Source organism: Trichomycterus rosablanca, chromosome 9 (assembly GCF_030014385.1).
Source record: "Trichomycterus rosablanca isolate fTriRos1 chromosome 9, fTriRos1.hap1, whole genome shotgun sequence".
Taxonomy (NCBI): domain Eukaryota; kingdom Metazoa; phylum Chordata; class Actinopteri; order Siluriformes; family Trichomycteridae; genus Trichomycterus; species Trichomycterus rosablanca.
Genome location: NC_085996.1, coordinates 4,675,883 through 4,695,919, shown reverse-complemented (window position 1 = coordinate 4,695,919; position 20,037 = coordinate 4,675,883). Strand labels below are relative to the sequence as shown.

The window sequence follows — 20,037 nt, the reverse complement described above, 5'->3', positions numbered from 1 at the left end:
TATATTTCCCTTAATCTTAAATTATAGAATAGACATTCCTGTAATAAACAATAATAAACAAATATACACAGTAGTGCTGTACTGTACGTAAAATACACACCACATTTCATACACCATCACATACACCATAATACATTTCCTTCTTCTTTTATAAAATGTATCTACCAGAAACAACAATAACTCATATTTCTCTATTATTTCCTTCTTTATTTCAGTAGTGTTGTATTTTGTAGGTGTAATTGCACGAAAGAAAGAATACTTTACTCGGCCGAGTTCCTTCTTCTCTCTCACTCACTGTCCCCTCTGCCTGATACACAGTGACACCTACTGGCAGGAGTAATTATACAACAACAAATGCTCTGCACTTTCTGTGCACCTTATTTGGGGAGATTTTAATATTGAAAACACCGGAAAAACACAGTCGCTGTGTTCACTCACTATATATATATATATATATAGAAAGAGAGAGAGAGAGAGAGACGCTCGTTGTCAACTTGTTTGTGACGTCACGTGTTTCGCGAATTCCGGTTCGTAATCTGAAATTTGTTCGTACATTAAGTTGAAAAAGATCGTTCGTAACCCAAAATGTTCGTATGGTAAACCGTTCGTAACTCAGGGGTCGACTGTATTGCCAAAAGTATTCGCTCGTCTGCCTTCACACGCATATGAACCTGAGTGACTCCCATTCTTAATCCACAGGGTTTAATATGATGTCGGCCACCCTTTTGCAGCTATAACAGCTTTAACTCCTCTGGGAAGGCTTTCCACAAGGTTTAGGAGTGTGTTTATGGGAATTTTTGACCGTTCTTCTAGAAGTGCATTCGTGAGGTCAACCTCTGCGCACTATGTTCCTCAGCATCCGCTGACCCCGCTCTGTCATTTTTACTTACCGAGTTGCTGTCGTTCCCAAACGCTTCCACTTTGTTATAATAGCAAATAGGTGAGTGAATACTGGCAATATAGTGTATCTAACAAGTTGGTATAAAGAGCGCATTTAAGGAACAACATAAGAGCAGTGCTTGACAAGAATGATACACTGACATGAGAATGATTTACCCCATTTGCTGCATTAAAATAAATTGATCAGCTACGTTTAGCGCTAGAACACCAGTGCGGTATTTTCCTCACCCACACACCTCGCCCAGCGCTGCATTAACGTCCACATATCACATCACATTTGTACTATGGGGGATGGGGGGAGGGGGCTGCACTTTGAGCTGAAAGGCTTGCTGGGATGTGAGCCCAGACTCTACATGTGAGCAGTAACTGAAGTGTAACTGGAGTCACTCTCATCTCTGTTGCTGGGAGGTTTGTGAAATGCGACTCGACCCTTTAGTGATGTCATAGGATCCCGATCCCAAAAAATATCCCCCGCCCCCGCTTGGTGCTCTCACCCTCGGGGTGCTGCGAGTGTTCTGATATAAGGTATATATACACAGCTAAGGCTGGCCCGTGTGGTCCGATCCAACAGACGAGCTCCTGTAGCTGAAACTGCTGAAGAGGTTCATGCTGGTTCTGATAGAAAGGTGTCAGAATACACAGAGCATCACGGGTTGTTGTGTACGGGGCTGCATAGCTACAGACCAGTCAGGGTGCCCATGTTGGCCCCTGTCCACCTCGTAAAGTGCCAACAATGAGCATGTGAGCATTGAATCATTTTCATCACGTGGACGGCCGGGTGCGTGTGCGTCGCTTACCTGGGGAACACACGGCACCAGGATGCATTATGGGAAGAAGGCGAGCCGGCGGAGGCGGTGTGATGCTTTGGGTGACGTTCTGCTGGGAAACCTCGGGTCCTGCCATCCATGTGGATGTTACTTTGACACGTAGCTCCTACCTAAGCATCGTTACAGACCATGTTCACCCTTCCCTGATGGCTGTGGCCTCCTTCAGCAGGATGATGTGCCCGGCCACAAAGCTAAAATGTTTCAGGAACGGTTTGAGGAGCACAACAACGAGGTCTGAGGTGTCGACTTGGCCTCCAGATTCCCCAGATCCCAATCCAATCGAGCGTCTGTGGGACGTCCTGGACAAACAAGTCCGATCCATGGAGGCCAAACATCACAACTTACAAGAGTTAAAGGATCTGCTGCTGACATATTGGTGCCAGATACCACAGCAGGCGTCTAGGCGTCTAGTAGCGTCTAGTGGAGTCCATGCCTCGACGGTGACCGGCTGTTTTGGCAGCAAAAGGGGGGCCAATACAATATTAGGAAGGTGGTCATAATGTTATGCCTAACCGGTGTACATTTACATTACATTTTCGGCATTTAGCAGACGCCCTTATCCAAAGCGACTTACGTTACAGTTACAGTATACAGTCTGAGCAATTGAGGGTGAAGGGCCTTGCTTAAGGGCCCAACAGTGGCAACCTGGTAGTGGTGGGGCTTGAACCAGCGACCTTATGCTTACTAGTCCAGTAAATTAACCACTACGCTACGACTTGCCCCCAAACGTAAAGGTGCATTACCGCCACCGACTGGGCTGGAGTGTGTACATTTACGGCATTTAGCGGACGCTTTAATCCAAATCGACTTACAGTACCGTGACCATATGAACAGTATTATTTTCTAAGGAATTGGGGGTTAAGGGCTTTGCTCAAGGGCCTGGCACTGGTGGGGCTTGAACCAGTGACCTGTCGATTACTGGTCCAGTACCTTCACTACTAGGCTACAACTGTACGTGGCTTTGTGTAGAAACCAAGGCTCTCCTCGATCAAATCAGGAGTCGTGCAAGTGGCAACGGACTCACAATCGGGAATCGGATATGACTAGATATGACAACATTAGGAGGAAGGAGGGGAGGGGGATCCAGAGAAAAGGCAATGTAAGCCTGCTGAATCTGAACCGGTTTAATAACACACACACGATCAGACGGAGTTTCCAGGCTGGTTTATTATTACCGATCCCGACCGAGGTTCACACCGACGATGCGGTCAGTCAGTCCGTGAGGTCCAGATCTGTGAGTTTTGTTCTCGGGTCGCTTCTAAAACGTCATGCTTTAGTGGCAATACAGAAAAACGGAACACTTCTCTCGGACCGGGGAACGTACACACGGTCATGATGCGTATAAAAGAGTCAGATTCCGTCCGACACGATAACACACACACACACACACACATTTATATATCTAAAAAAGAAGCTTTACAGTAAAGAGTCCAGCAGCTCCGTGATAAAACGTAGGTACCGTGTTTACATTGTGCCAGCGTGATTCTTTCATTGTGCTCGTTTTCCCAGACCTGATTTCTTCTCTTGCGCAAACTAACCCATCAAAAAAAAAAAAAAACACAAAAATAAACAAAACGGCTGTGCTAGTCGGGCATGTGCCGATGATTCGTCATAACATTTAAAGCCATACTCTTTATTTACGCTTCAAAATATTGTGCGGGGTCGTTCAGGGTTCGAATCTCGGTGCTATCGACCGGCCGGGTGTCTGTCTGTCCAGCTTTGCCTGGGGGAGAGATGGCTGAAGTCTTGCGATGGATTGCGCCCAGTGATTCCGGACCTGTGGCATCCCTGCAGGGCTGTATTGACCTGTATTGGAATACCAGCAGTGGTGTTCACGATTGGCTCGTGTTTCGGTTTCGGCAGAGCGCATCACTCTGGTCTGCATACCCGCTTTGGCACAATTTTTACACCGGATGCCCTTCATGACGCAACCGCCCTTATTTTAGACATAGCCAAACGTGTCTGTGTAGCTGCCAGAGAGGCTGATAGCACCGCTATTCCAGCCCCGGACCCCAGCGCTAAAGAGGACTTCCGCCAACCTACCCCCCGCCAGCTTCGAACAGACGTGTCTGCCCATACCATGTAGTGTTTCCTAATTATACAGAGTCGTGTGCAAAAGTTTGTGGACACACCCTTTACTGGAACAGCGTTTTTAATACCGCACCCCCCGCCAATGATGTTCCTTAAATATAAACCTCTCTATCCTGGTCAGAGTTGCGGCGGGTCCAGTTTCCAGTTTCACCTGTAAACATTGGGCGCAGGGAAGTAATACCCCTAAACAAGACTTTTAGGGTACCTAACCTACCCCCCCCACCCCACCCCGAGACAGACGTGTCTGCCCATACCTTGTAGTGTTTCGTAATTATATAGAGTCGTGTGCAAAAGTTTGTGGACACACCCTGCACTGGAACAGCGTTTTAAATAGAGCAGCATTTTGAACCCCACTCAAAGATATTCCTTGGTCAGGGTCACGGTGGGTCCAGTTTCACCAGGAAACTCTGGGCGCGAGGCAGGAACCCCCCAAAAAATCACGTCTGTGTAGAGGCCCGACTGTCCAGTAGCGTAACAGATCGCCGTGCCACCCGAGCGCCCCCGTGTGTTCCTTCATAAAATAAAAAAAAGAGGGGTGCACAAACTTTTGCACAAGACTAAACATTCCGGTCATGAACCAGAGTAAACGTACAGAAAATGCACACTATGTACAGATACGCTTATATGACCAAAAGTATTGGGACACCCCTACTAATTACTGAGTTCACACGTCGGACACACCCATTCCTATCAGACGTATAAAATCAATGATGTAAAACGAACTACATGCCTGTACGTATGTGGCAACAGTTTGGGGAAGGCCTCCAGTATGTACTGTTCCACTGGGATGATTTGGAATAGGCATAAATTCCCACAGGCGCACAGAGGGTGAAAGTAAAAAAGAGGGCGGCCGTGCCACCGTATTAATGCCCATGCGTTTGGAACAGGGTGTCCGGATACTTTTGGCCGTACGACGTATATAAACGCAAAATTACCTAAACGAGTGCAACAGGACAGGAACGCGTCCACTCCAGCCTCTCCGGAAATAATCGGTCAGTTCCGAAATCTCCGACGTCCAGTTTAAAAAAAAACCGCATGGAATCGTCCTCGTCTCGGTCCGTTTCCTTCCTGAGACGCGTTCGGGTGGTGCAAATGTGACCAGTAGTGGTTGCTGATGAGTCCAACACGTCTGGCTGGATGTAAAAACTCTCGCTTCAGTCTCGGCGGGGCGTCCGCACGTCCCCGCCCGACCCCGCCCCGACCCCCGCTAGATGAACTTGAAGCATTTGGTCTTGTCGTGCGGGAGTCGAGTCTTGAACAGGACGGAATCCACCCGGAACTGCGTGTAGAGCAGCGGCATGTAGCCGTACACCTTGACGAAGAAGTTGATGCACTTGTGCCGCTCGTGGAAGTGCGAGTCGTCGTGAGAGAGCGCCTGAGGGCAGCCGGGACACCGGAACGTCCAGCGAGACGTCACCTGACCATCACAGAGCCATAAAATAGATCCAGTTTAGTTTCATCATCAGGTGGAACAACACCAGTCCTGTTCACTAATTTTGAGGTCCTCAGTTCCTCTCTCTCACTCTGGAATATTCCTCTCTCTTTTCTGTAAAATCTTTCTCTCTCTGGATTATTCCTCTCTCTTTCTTTTTCTGGAATATCCCTCTCTTTTCTCTAGAACATTCCTCTCTCTCTCTCTCTGGAATATCTCCTCTCTCCTTTTCTAGAATCCCCCCCCCCATTCCCGAATATTCCTCTCTCTCTTTTCTTCTGGAATAGTCCTCTTTCTCTCTTCTGTAATATTCTGCTCTTTCTCTAGAATATTTCTCTCTCTGTAATATTCCCCTCTCTCTTCTGTAATATTCTCCTCTCTCTTCTGTAATATTCTAGATTATTCCCATCTCTCTCTCTCTGGAATATTTTTTTCTCTCTCTGGATTATTCCTCTCTCTCATTCTCTGGAATATCTCTCTCTCGCTCTCTCTCTGGAATATCCCTCTCTCTCTCTGAAATATCCCTCTCTCTCTCTCTCTGGAATATCCCTCTCTCTCTCTCTGGAATATCCCTCTCTCTCTCTCTCTCTCTGAAATATCCCTCTCTCTCTCTCTCTCTCTCTCTCTCTCTCTCTCTCTCTCTCTGGAATATCCCTCTCTCTCTCTCTCTGGAATATCCCTCTCTCTCTCTCTCTCTCTCTCTGGAATATCCCTCTCTCTCTTTCTCTGAAATATCCCCCTTTCTCTTTCTCTTGAATATTCCTATCGCTCTTCTGCAATATTCTATTCTATGAGTGTCTCGCTCTCAGTCTCTCTCCCTCAGTCTCTCTCCCTCAGTATCTTTCAGTCTCTTGCCCTCAGCCTCGCTCTCAGATTCTGTCTCTCCCTCAGACTCCGTCTCGCCATCCGTCTCTCTCTCCGTCTCTCTCTCCGTCTCTCTCTCCGTCTCTCCCTCAGTCTCTCCCTCAGTCTCTCTCTGTCTCTCTCTGTGTCTCTCTCTCAGTCTCTCTCTCAGTCTCTCCCTCAGTCTCTCCCTCAGTCTCTCTCTCAGTCTCTCCCTCAGTCTCTCCCTCAGTCTCTCCCTCAGTCTCTCTCTCAGTCTCTCTCTCAGTCTCTCTCTCAGTCTCTCTCCCTCAGTCTCTCTCCCTCAGTCTCTCTCCCTCAGTCTCTCTCCCTCAGTCTCTCTCTCAGTCTCTCTCTCAGTCTCTCTCTGACTCGGTTGTAGTATAAACATGTTTAGGTAAATCAGGGTCGTCTGATCCTCCTGTACAGAGTCCTGATCTTAATCTAAAGATAAACAGCTCTACAGATCCACAACTGCACTCGCACAAACCGAGCAGAGCCGTGGCTATGAATCAGTCTGAGGGTTTATAATACCTCAACATCAAAGTAACAGCGCGTCCGACACACACACACACACCTGTTTCTTAGTGATAACACACTGACCTTGATGGGGGGTTTGCGTGTGATATGCGACACCAGGAAGTTCATGGCGATGTCCTCGCAGTTGATGTACTCGTCCACCATGTCCCTGATCGCCTGCGGCATCACGTACGAGTAAAGGTAGGCGTAGTACTGCAGGCACACACGCACACACACACACACACACAATGATAAGCATCCAGTAAAATGTTCCGGTAGTACCAGGGGAACGGGTGGCGAGTCTTTACCTTGTGGAAGAAGGCGGCGCCTGTCAGGACCATGGACAGTTCACACGAGTAGTTGGAGTTGTAGAGCCAGGACTGATGGTTCACATCCCAGGCGTGGAACCTCCCCGGGAAACCCACGATCCGATCCCTGGCCTCTCGCCACACCCTGACCAATAAATACAGAGAAGAAATGTGGGTGAGTGAGTGAGTGGAGGATGTGAAGAAGAGAAAGTAGAAGCGATTACAGCTGAGGGGAAAATAATTTGTGCTTTATGTCACATAATGACCACAAGAAAAACCTTACATCTGTCTTCAGCAGTTTACTCCTGCTGCAATGTGCTGCAATATGCAAAAAGCAAGCTAAAAAAATCACAACTCATGTTCTCTGGGTTATTCCCCTTTATCTCCTAGTCATAATCAATTCCTAATTATAAATCTGCTGCCACTTGCACAAACCCAAATCTGATCAAGAAGAGCCGGATCACCACATGCCGAGGCCACTTCTTATCACCTGACAGTGTCGAGTTCTCACACAGAGCCGTATCGCGTACAGACAGCCACGCTAGGCTCCACGTGACTCACACAGGCGACCAGGCCAATCCTGGAGATCACATACTGCAGCGACGGACCGGAGAGAGTGTGAGGATTTGATATAAAATAACTATAGAATGGAAAATCAGTGTGAATTCTGAGCTTTTTACGCTACAATGAGACGCTGCTCCCACCTAGTGGTGATAGGACGCAATAACACCCCAAGAGTTTTGGAAATGTAATTGCTCTTGTAGCGTCTCTAATTATTTATTCTTTCTGTGCGGCCTGGTAATAAAAGACTCACAGACTGGTACCACGGCCCGGTGGTTGGGGACCACTGCTTTAATCCTTTCCGGTCCAACGTCGAGTGTCACTCGACAGGTTCGATTCATGTCATTCACGTGGCTTGTGTGCCATCTACTGGCATGTGTCCGGACTCCTTCGTCTTCGTCCCAGTACTGCATCATTTTGTCGTGTTTTTTTTTAAGCCTTTTTTCAAGTGAATAACTAAAATAAAATTCTGATACATGTGAGTGTTTGTACACACTGTGTTCTGCAGGAAGTTAGAGGTATTTTTTATTATACTTCATTCTATATTATTTACTGTAACCATTGCGATGGATCCAGATGAAATAAGGGAAGAGGTTGAGAAAAGTAGTGATGAAGAAAGCGATTTATCTGAGTTTCATGATTGATGGAGTAAAAATGAAGATGTGTGTGCAAATAAGAATATTTATCTGAGGAATGTCGCTAGTAATAAAGTAAAAACTACATTTTTAGATGCCGTTGTGATTTCCGACGATTCTGAAGAGGATATTCGCTTTGTGAAGATAAAACGAAATAGAAGAGCAATTAAGAGTGACGGCGAAACTGAGTCCGGTGTTGGAAATAGAGGCGGCGGTGATATTGTTGATGATGATGAAGCTGACGGCATATATATATATATATATATATATATATATATCAGCCTCAATCACCATACTGACGGCATTCATTTATCAAAATATAAGACCAAACAACTCCTCACGTAAACCATCAAAATGAGCTTGGACCAGACTACAAGAACTGGGTAAAAAGGTCATGGACTGGAAAGGGTTAAATGGTCTCACCAAGAATATAACGTTTAAAAAAATAATTACTTTGACTTTCAGCAGACGTTCGATTCATTCCAAAGATCTTGAATGTGGCAGAGAGGTCAAACCTCTAAGCAAGCCTTGATGGACCTGGGTGGCTGTTTCCAAACTCAAAGCGTATCATTCATTACACCGAATAATGGATTTTGTAGCACACTGATTGCTTTGGGTGTGGCTGAACCAATTAATAATTCAATACTCAATATTTGGAAGGGGTGTATATACATACTTTTGGTCCCCCCCTGTTTCCCTCTTTCTTTATATTAAACCAGAAAAGGCAGCGTGATGAATTTCCCGTGTCGTCGTAATGAAACACGGACTGATTTTTTTGTAACGTGAGCCTGTTGAAGCAGCTCCGAGCTGAAGATCCTTTAAGATCTCGGTACAAATCCCAAAATCCTATTAAAGCTCAGTTAGGGTGAAGACGTTCCCAGGATGCTTTGGGAAATGATTGTAAAATGACCACGTAGACACACGGGCGCGCCTGAACAGGAGGAAAAGCAAAACATTTTACAGCGTCCGCTGCTTCCTAAAACAATTCGATTCTTTTGTTTTCCTTTATTATGTTTCCTTGCCAGGAAAAAATGATCTGGACAGATTTCAGAATATTATAGACACACACACACACACACACACACACACACACAGACACACACTCCTTCGGCCGCCTGCCGTATCATCAAGCACAAGTCTCACCTGAACCCGAACATGATTTCATCGTGACGGAGGTGCGCGTCGTCGTCGATGGACAGGATGGCCTCGGTCTCCACCACGTCCCAGGGAAGGAACCGGTTATTCAAGCTGTTCTTCTCCGTCCGCACCACCTGCAAATCCACAGGACACGCCCTGACTCAGAACGCCCGGGGTCGTTTTTTTCCTCTACCCTAATCCACACTTAAATCTGCCACGAATGTGAGCCATTAAAAAACCTTCATGCATTTTCTGTATTTGTTTTTACTTTTGCAGTTTATTTCTACCTTTTTTTTTTTAGATGTTCTGGTCGGGGTGACGTTTCGGACTCGCACCCGCCCCCCTCGGACACGCGTGAAGTTGCCGAGCACTTCTTTTGTTTTCGTTTTCTAATTATTGCAAGCGAGAATATTCCGAAACCACAAAAACATCGTAGTCTAAGGTGCGATAGTCAGCAGGATAATCTGCTAGCACGCCAGCGCCGAGATTCTGAACTCTCCTCGGTTTGAGACTGGGCGTCGTTTAGGGGGCGTAACTGGCCACCGCGTCTGCTAGGGCGGGATTCCCGGACTATGTTTGTGAGGACCCCGATTAGCAGAGTGCATGGGTGAAAAAGAAGGGGTCCGCTGGGGCTACGCGTGGGTCGGAGGAGGCGTGAGCAGGAAATATACCCTCCTCTATCGCAATCAGGGATTCCTGGCAGCGGAAGACAGATCGACTACGCTAAATCGGGAGAAAAATTGAAGAAATTGCATCAATAAACAGAAAAAAATAAAATAAAATCGTATTCTAGAAGGAAAGTGTCACTAGTTGGAGCGCTGCAGCTTGTGTGTTAATCAGAAACGGCTCTAGGTGACGCTGTTCCACGCTTGTGTATCACTTTGACACAACATAAGCCCATTTCTAAAAACAGTTATTTATTTATTCATTATTTATTTACTAGGGCAGCTGTAGCCTAGTGGTTAAAGTACTGGACTAGTCACTAGTTCAAGCCCCACCACTGCCAGGTTGCCCCTGTTGGGCCCTTAAGCCTCAATTATTTATTAGGATTTTAACGTCAACTTTGGTTACATTCATGACAGATGCGGTAGTTACTCGATATACAAGATTCATCCGTTCACAAGCTTATCTCCAGTTCACCTCACTTGCACGTCTTTGTACCGTGGGAGGAAACCCACACAGACACGGGGAGAACATGCAAACTCCACACAGAAAGGACCCCGACCCAGGACCCACCGTGCCACCCACAAGGCAGGTTAAAACTGTTCATGCGTCGTCTTGTGTAAGAGTTTCAGCCGTTTGGCGTTTAAATAAGGATTTAAGGCGTCTGGGTATTACGCTAACCTGGAATCTTCTAACCTGGATCTCAGCTGTGCTATCAGCCGGCCAGGCGTCTACAAAGATAAAGAAACTGAAATAGATTGGCGGACTGTCCAGTAGTTTCCTGCTTGCAGTAGTCCCAGTGTTTCCCAGTAGACCTGGATCTGGCGAAACACTGACCAGGATAGAGACATAAATATAACATTAAGAGAGTAAACAAGAGAAGGCGTTCTTATCGCATTCTGTTTTATTTTTTAGTGGATGCTTTTATCTTATAGTGATCAGAAGGTTGCTGGTTCAAGCCCCACCACCAAGTCGCTACTGTTGGGCTTCAGAGCGAAGCCCTGAACTGTCTCCAGTCACAATCGTCAGTCTCTATTATTGTTCCAGAGAGCATCACAGACACAGAGTGTGTATGCTGGATTGGCCTGCCTGCAGGTCAGACGTCTCATATTGATAATGTCAGGCGCTTCTCGTATCAAGCAAAAATGTGGCAGTTAGTGTCTTCAGTTCCCCAACAAAACTGGCTGACCAAATATCTCACAATTAAGAAACATATTTGTACTAAAAACAAAATAAAGACTCACCACGATTGGCAGCCCGATGTCCGGCCAGAGCAGGTCATCTGAGGGCGGTTTGGGGGAATTCCAGACCACCACCACCTTATTGAGATACGGAAGGCCGTTCAGCCTCTCCAGGGAGTTCATGAGCACCTCCTCGCGCTCGTAAGTCAACATGACGACGGTGAACTGCTCCCGTGGGACGTTTCCTCCGAGCGCAGCCTGGAACTCTTTTCCAGATCCTCCGGAGCCTCCGCCGATGGGCCGGAAGCCGGTCCCGGAGCCGAGGAACTTCGCCTCTGAAGGGAGGACGGGGTCCAACGGGGTGTGGGGGAAGAGATGAAAAGGTCCGGGGGCGCGGTTCCAAGTTCGGTACACGTCCGACACCGTGTAGGTGAAATTCCTTAGAAATCTGGGCGACGCGTAAGGGGGTTCGGTTTCCACCGGCCCGAGGTCTAGGTCCCCGTTGTCGGCCAGGTTGGCGTCCGTTCCTGCCAACTTTCCAGCTTTATGGGGGATTTCCTGCGCAGGTTCTTCTTTTATGGGCGCCGCTGGAATCTGAACGCTGGTCCGGACGCTGGCCAGGATGGTGTTGAAGATGCTCTCGGAAGTCGAAAAATACGTCTCCCAGAGGAAGCGGCCCTGACGACGCATGGCCAGTAAATCGTTGTCGGAGAGGCTCCTTAGAAGAAAATGCAGCTCTGTTATGCGAGGCTTGGGTACCATGATGGCGGCCTCGTTCCAGCGTATAAGATGGTGATAGGGTAGTTTGGAATGGTCGCCTAGAACCACGGGGATCGCGCCTACTTCCAGGGCCTCGAACAGGCGCATGTTGCATCCTGCAGACGCCACGAGCCGCCCATCACCGGGAGAGATCACCAAAGCGAACGTAGACGCTTTTAGGACCTCCAGGCGATCCTCCCGCTCCCCACACAGCGCCCACTCGGTCGGGAAACTCGGCTTCGGGCGGTTCTTGCACGTGAACTCTACGAGCACCTGATCGAGGTGACTGTCTTGCACGGCTTTGAGGGTGCCGATGATCCGATCGTCGTAGTCTGCCGGCGGATCTCCTTCCATCTCCTCCTCGAAGGACTGAGGAGGCGCCTCCAGCAGGCTGCTCCTCAGAGACTCCACCTTCTCACCCTGGAAGGTGAACAGATACTTCCGTTTGACGGGAACCTGCGGAGGCACCTCTAGGAAGTTGGGCTCCGAGAGGGCGTGGACAAGAGGAGACACCACCAGGTCGAAACCCTCTCGGTACTGACGTTCCAGGAAGGTCGACTGCGCTATGGCGGCCCGGCCGGTGCTCACGTTGTACAGGAAGTTCTGAGTTAAAGACTTTCTGGACAAGTGGACCAGGAGGTGATTGTGTCCGTCTGACCTCCAGTGCGGCAACGACTTCAACTGCTTCTCCAAGTCTGAAGGAGACGGGGGAGAGGTCGCGGAGTCTTGGAGTTCTCCAACTAGGACCACGTAGAGACAAGCGACGTCCGGATTGTCCGTCACGTATACGCTGCTTTTCACCGATGACGCGAACGCTTGTTTGACCAGCGGGTCGATAACGTCACCCCAGGGATACGCCCCGGTGTCGTACACGTAGACGGGGAACCCGGACGTAATGGAACACCTGGCGTAATCGAAGCAGGTATGCAGGCGACAAGCCTGCGCCGACTTCGGAGGCGGGAGCCCCGGGTCGTTCTTGTCCGGCAGCAGCCTGACCGGCAGGGATAGTTTAGGCTGATTCTGAGCCATGAGCTCCTTGTACGAGTGTTCGGTCTGGCTGATGACATTTTTGAGCTGCAGCAGGTCCTGCTTGGCGCTGTCGATGCTGCGCTTGCAGGCCTCGATGCGCAGGTTCAGCCGGGCGATCTCGCCGTTCAGCTCCTGCCGCTTGGCCTCCAGCTGGAGGAGCTCCTCGCTCACGGACTCCCGTATCCGGCAGAGGTCCTGCACGTGCTTGGCCTCGCAGAGCTCGCCGCCCGGACGGGGCCCGAAGATGCGCTTGTCCGGCCCGCCCGCCTCGTCGATGGTGGTGAGGTAGTAATGCGCGATGAGCGGGAAGAAGACCAGGATGAAGAAGAGCATAAAACTGAGCCAGGTGAGACGGACCCGCCGGAACACCCACGCCTGGCTGCCGTTGGCTGTGCCCGCCCCGTTTCGCTGCATCGTCCAGCCGTCACTCTCCGCCGCACCGAACGAGCTGTTGGGGAGACTCGGCGGCCATCATGCTAACTCGTGGGTGCTTCGGGAGCTTTCGGACATTGTGGGTAAAAAGTGGGAAGGAAAGTGGGGGATTTATGTCCTAATCTGCACAGGGAGGGTCAAATAAAATAAAACTTCATCTTTAAGGGTGTAGGGTCCGAACATAATGACATCCCTCTCTCAGAGGCTATCCAAAAACCAGGCTAAGAATTAAGTGTCCCCTGCTGAAATCACAGACGTGGACATGGCTGGTATCCTTATTTCCAAATGATTTGCATCCTTTGGGAGGTCCTTCCTTAACAAATCATGTTTAGAGAATTAAGGGCCAATTAGGATCTTCAATTTGAGGTCCGATCTAGAGCAGAAAAATAAGAAGATCATTAAGACAGAGCCTTGCTAGAGCTTATATAAATTACATGGACAAAAAAGTATTGGGACACCCCTTCGTGCTGTTACCAGGTCCAGGACTAGGTCTGTGTTCCCTGTGCTGTTACCAGGCCTGTGTTCCCTGTGCTGTTACCAGGACCAGATCTGTGTTCCCTGTACTGTTAACAGGCCTGTGTTCACTGTGCTGTTATCAGGACCAGGTCTGTGTTCCCTGTGCTGTTACCAGGCCTGTGTTCCCTGTGCTGTTACCGGGCCTGTGTTCCCTGTGCTGTTATCAGGACCAGGTCTGTGTTCCCTGTGCTGTTACCAGGACCAGATCTGTGTTCCCTGTACTGTTAACAGGTCTGTGTTCCCTGTGCTGTTACCAGGCCTGTGTTCACTGTGCTGTTATCAGGACCAGGTCTGCGTTCCCTGTGCTGTTACCAGGCCTGTGTTCACTGTGCTGTTACCAGGTCTGTGTTCCCTGTGCTGTTACCAGGCCTGTGTTCCCTGTGCTGTTATCAGGACCAGATCTGTGTTCCCTGTACTGTTAACAGGTCTGTGTTCCCTGTGCTGTTACCAGGCCTGTGTTCACTGTACTGTTATCAGGACCAGGTCTGTGTTCCCTGTGCTGTTATCAGGACCAGGCCTGTGTTCCCTGTGCTGTTATCAGGACCAGATCTGTGTTCCCTGTACTGTTAACAGGTCTGTGTTCCCTGTGCTGTTACCAGACCTGTGTTCCTTGTGCTGTTACCAGGACCGGGCCTGTGTTCCCTGTGCTGTTACCAGGCCTGTGTTCCCTGTGTTGTTATTAAGTCTGTGTTCCCTGTGCTGTTACCAGGACCAGGTCTGTGTTCCCTGTGCTGTTATCAGGACCAGGGCTGTGTTCCTTGTGCTGTCACCAGGACAAGGCTTGTGTTCCCTGTGCTGTTAACAGGTCTGTGTTCCCTGTGCTGTTACCAGGCCTATGTTCCCTGTGCTGTTATCAGGACCAGGTCTGTGTTCCCTGTGCTGTTACCAGGATCAGGCCTGTGTTCCCTGTGCTGTTACCAAATCTATGTTCCCTGTGCTGTAACCAGACCTGTGTTCCTTGTGCTGTTACCAGGACCGGGCCTGTGATCCCTGTGCTCTGACCAGGCCTGTGTTCCCTGTGCTGTTACCAGGACCAGGGCTGTCTTGTGCTGTTACTAAGCCTGTGTTCCCTGTGCTGTTACCAGGACCAGAGCTGTGTTCCTTGTGCTGTTACTAAGCCTGTGTTCCCTGTGCTGTTACTAAGCCTGTGTTCCCTGTGCTGTTAGCAGGACCAGGCTTGTGTTCCCTGTGCTGTTACCAGGTCTGTGTTCCCTGTGCTGTTACCAGGCCTATGTTCCCTGTGCTGTTATCAGGACCAGGTCTGTGTTCCCAGTGCTGTTACCAGGCCTATGTTCCCTGTGCTGTTATCAGGACCAGGTCTTTGTTCCCTGTGCTGTTACCAGGATCAGGCCTATGTTCCCACGACTGTGACCAGGCCACTAATTTTATTACATTTATTTTGTGTTTTGTTTTGATTTGATGTGTTTTGATGTGTTTTGATGTGTAAATATCATGGACAAAATGTGGGTCACTTGAAAAAAGGTTTAAAAAAAAAACCTGCGCAAGCAAACAGGAACAAAATAAAACAGAGTTAGCATGAACAGACTGTCTGTGAAAGAGAAAGCGGAACACCGTCTGGTCCAGCCGGCGCTGGGAGCGTGCCATGTTCTCTCGGAGATAAAAATGGAAACGTAACCTTTCCGTCAACACCGAGCAGTGACGAGGACGAAGTGCGTACATTTTAGAACACCTTGTGAACTGGGAGTGTGTACACTACAATGTGTGTTTTCCATCTCTGGTGTCCATGTGGAGGTCAGACTGTTAGCACGCTGGCTAATGTTTAACCAGCTGTGTTAAACTGAGCGTTTATTCTGTTTGAGCAGTTAGCGAGACCGTGACGGCTAAACACCCACAAGGAATCACCATTCAGATACCTGTTCCTGATTTCACAACCATTTACATGTGTTCCCTGTGCTGTTACCAGGTCTGTGTTCCCTGTGCTGTTACCAGGCCTGTGTTCCCTGTGCTGTTACCAAATCGGTGTTCCCTGTGCTGTTATCTGTGTTCCCTGTGCTGTTATCGGTGTTCCCTGTGCTGTTACCAAATCTGTGTTCCCTGTGCTGTTACCAAATCTGTGTTTCCTGTGCTGAAGTTATTTATATATATTCAGTGCAGAAATACGTTAATTAACCTCACAGACGTTCTTCATGAGCCGTTTGTGTTCATTTTTACCAAGGGTGCCAATAGTTCTGGAGCTGACAATCTCAGACTTCTGCCAGCAGCCAGAAACACCCACTCTGTTACCCACCCACCGATCGCTTCCCTGTAATGAAACCAGTTAAACGAGGGGTTTCGGCTCTCCAATTCAGCCGGAGAGAAACTTTTCACACCCTGTGACACCGACTTCCTTTAAAAAAAACCAAAATTAGGGGCTTTAAACGGTCCCTCAGTGCGCTGTTCCAAAAAATACCAGCTGGTATCTTCAGCACGCCAGCGCTGCAGTTTAAAAACGACCAATCACGGCGCGTTTCTGTGTTTACACTCCCGTCAGGACTGATCCGGTCTGGAGAATCTGTCAGGAGATTTCGGTTCAAGGGTGGGTGGGAACGCGGCTTTAGGAAAGAACAGGTAAATCTAAGCTTCATGAAGGCAGAGCTTAATGTTAGGGCAGCGTTCAGGGCGGCTGTGTCCCAAATGACTCCCAAATCACACACCAGTGAAGGAAATGATACGTCCGACTAGTGCACTGTTAAATGGTTTAGTTCCACAGTTTAGATCACAGGATGCCAACAAACAAGGTCTACATGAGTGAGAATTGTATATGAAACATACACTGGTCAGCACTCAATGTATACAATCATATAGAAGCACTTTGTAGTTCTACAATTACTGACTGTAGTCCATCTGTTTCTCTACATACTTTTTTAACCTGCTTTCATGCTGTTCTTCAATGGTCAGGACCCCCACAGGACCACCACAGAGCAGGTATTATTTAGGTGGTGGATCATTCTCAGCACTGCAGTGACACTGACATGGTGGTGGTGTGTTAGTGTGTGTTGTGCTGGTATGAGTGGATCAGACACAGCAGCGCTGTCACTGCTGGACTGAGAATAGTCCACCAACCAAAAACATCCAGCCAACAGCGCCCCGTGGGCAGCGTCCTGTGACCACTGATGAAGGTCTAGAAGATGACCGACTCAAACAGCAGCAATAGATGAGCGATCGTCTCTGACTTTACATCTACAAGGTGGACCGACTAGGTAGGAGTGTCTAATAGAGTGGACAGTGAGTGGACACGGTATTTAAAAACTCCAGCAGCGCTGCTGTGTCTGATCCACTCATACCAGCACAACACACACTAACACACCACCACCATGTCAGTGTCACTGCAGTGCTGAGAATGATCCACCACCTAAATAATACCTGCTCTGTGGGGGTCCTGTGGGGGTCCTGACCATTGAAGAACAGGGTGAAAGGGGGTAACAAAGCATGCAGAGAAACAGATGGACTACAGTCAGTAATTGTAGAACTACAAAGTGCTTCTATATGGTAAGTGGAGCTGATAAAATGGACAGTGAGTGTAGAAACAAGGAGGTGGTTTTAATGTTATGGCTGATCGGTGTAGAAGTTGCCACTGCAGATCTTGCATACGTAGCTCTTAGAATAAGAATGTAATGTGTGTTTTATTTAACACACACACACACACACACACACACACACACACACACACACACGATCGCTGTTCAGAACCTGCTCACACTACAAGGAGCAACATTAATTCTATATGCACTTATCATCACAAACAGCCGCCTGCAGCAAATAAATCTCTCTACTGCACGGATTAAAGAAGAAAAGTTCTCATTCAAACTGAGATGAATGTCTGTAATCTGTATAATAATGAATGCAGGGAGGAACACTTTTAATTCATGCTTAACAGCCTGTACAGAAACATATTTCAGTACCAGGGACTGGAGAGGTGAATTCATTAAAATACTCAGATTAAAAACGTCAGTTCGGTGCTCCTGTGACGCTCGGCAGGTTGTAGCTTTTATTAAAATTATTGATCTAAATGTCACTTCATGTGAAATTCATTTGTTGCTTTTGGTTTGTAACTAAATCACAACGATAAACAGACCTGCAGCTCTGAGGCACTAATCTAGTAATCAGAGGGTTGCGGGTTAAAGCCCCACCACCACCAAGTCACACTGTTGGTCCCCTGATTAAAGCCCTTAACCCTCAATCAATCAGTCTGTCTGTCTATCTATAATATCTGTCTATCTACAATATCTGTCTGTCTATCTATAATATCTGTCTATCTATAACATCTGTGTCTATAACATCTGTCTGTCTATAATATCTGCCTGTCTATAACAAGTCTGTCTATAACATCTGTCTATCTATAATATCTGTCTATCTATAACATCTGTCTGTCTATAACATCTGCCTGTCTATAACATCTGCCTGTCTATAACATCTGCCTGTCTATAACATGTCTGTCTATAACATCTGTCTGTCTATAACATCTGTCTATCTATAATATCTGTCTATCTATAACATCTGTGTCTATAACATCTGTCTGTCTATAATATCTGTCTATCTATAACATCTGTGTCTATAACATCTGTCTGTCTATAACATCTGCCTGTCTATAACATGTCTGTCTATAACATCTGTCTATCTATAATATCTGTCTATCTATAACATCTGTGTCTATAACATCTGTCTGTCTATAACATCTGTCTATCTATAACATCTGTGTCTATAACATCTGTCTGTCTATAACATCTGCCTGTCTATAACATCTGCCTGTCTATAACATGTCTGTCTATAACATCTGTCTATCTATAATATCTGTCTATCTATAACATCTGTGTCTATAACATCTGTCTGTCTATAACATCTGTCTATCTATAATATCTGTCTGTCTATAACATCTGTCTGTCTATAACATCTGTCTATCTATAATATCTGTCTATCTATAACATCTGTGTCTATAACATCTGTCTGTCTATAACATCTGTCTGTCTATAACATCTGTCTGTCTATAACATCTGCCTGTCTATAACATGTCTGTCTATAACATCTGTCTATCTATAATATCTGTCTGACTATAATATCTGTCTATCTATAACATCTGTCTGTCTATAACATCTGTCTATCTATAATATATGTCTATCTATAATATCTGTCTGTCTATAACATGTCTATCTATAATATATGTCTGTCTATAATATGTATGTCTATCTGTCATCTATAATATCTGTCTATCTATAACATCTGTCTGTCTATAATATCTGTCTATATCTGTCTATCTGTCAATCTGTCTGTCTATAATATCTATCTATCCAGCTGTCTGTCTATCCATCTGTATATCTATAATGTCTGTCTACCTATAACATCTATCTATAATATCTGACTATCTATCTTTCTGTCTGTCTGTAATATCTATCTATTTATCTATCTGTCTATAATATCTGTCTGTCTATCTGTAACATCTGTCTATCTATAATGTCTGTCTATCTATCCATCTATCTATAATATCTGTCTGTCTATAATATCTGTATGTCTATCTATCTTATAGGTCAATCAGCGTGCATGATGAACCACTTGGTGTAAGCAGCACAACACCTGGACCCCTGAGCAACGTGGAATGTTTAAATGAGTAAGTTTAAAAGATGCTGCAATCTTGTCACGACGTTAAACGACATTATAGAGCTCCCAACACCACCAAACATAATCATCTGCTGCTGCTGTGGATATTATTACCCAGAATGTAACAGAAAACACAGAATTAAATGAATTAATTGGTAGAACGTGTTCCGAACATTCAGTCAGAGAAAAATGATTATATGTAATGGGTGATTTGATGGTTTGAACTGATAAGATCTGAACTGTTGACGCTGTGTTTTCGCTGTTCATATAAAAGCAGATATATAAGAGTGATCCGACTGCACAGACAACAATAAAAATCACTCAACCTGATTATTAATAATAGTACAATATAATCACCATAGCAACAATTAGCACCGTTAGCTTGGCGATAATGGTTAGTAATGGTAGCACTGTAACTCGGTTTCTCACCCGGTCTGAAGCTCTGCATGAAGAAACAGCGCTTTATTCTCCACACACACTGTCATTTATCATCGTATTCCTAATTACACGGCACATTTGTGTGTTTATAATCCGTCACTCTTCAAACATAATCTGCACTGCATACGCAAAAAAAAAATCAGAGCAGGGATGTTTGTTCCCAGCCCGTTTTCC

General features: G+C 46.9%; 1 protein-coding gene across 1 annotated transcript; it reads right to left on the bottom strand.

Moving 5' to 3' along the window:
• Window positions 1–2,876: 2,876 nt before the first annotated feature.
• Window positions 2,877–19,953, bottom strand: extl3 (exostosin-like glycosyltransferase 3). The gene is made up of 6 exons (XM_063001701.1): window positions 19,855–19,953; window positions 11,161–13,690; window positions 9,260–9,387; window positions 6,921–7,065; window positions 6,697–6,825; window positions 2,877–5,235 (listed from the first exon to the last, which is right to left on the bottom strand). The coding sequence occupies exons 2-6, from the start codon at window positions 13,297–13,299 to the stop codon at window positions 5,026–5,028; spliced, it is 2,751 nt and encodes a 916-aa protein (XP_062857771.1). The 5' UTR covers window positions 13,300–13,690; window positions 19,855–19,953; the 3' UTR covers window positions 2,877–5,025.
• Window positions 19,954–20,037: the final 84 nt, after the last annotated feature.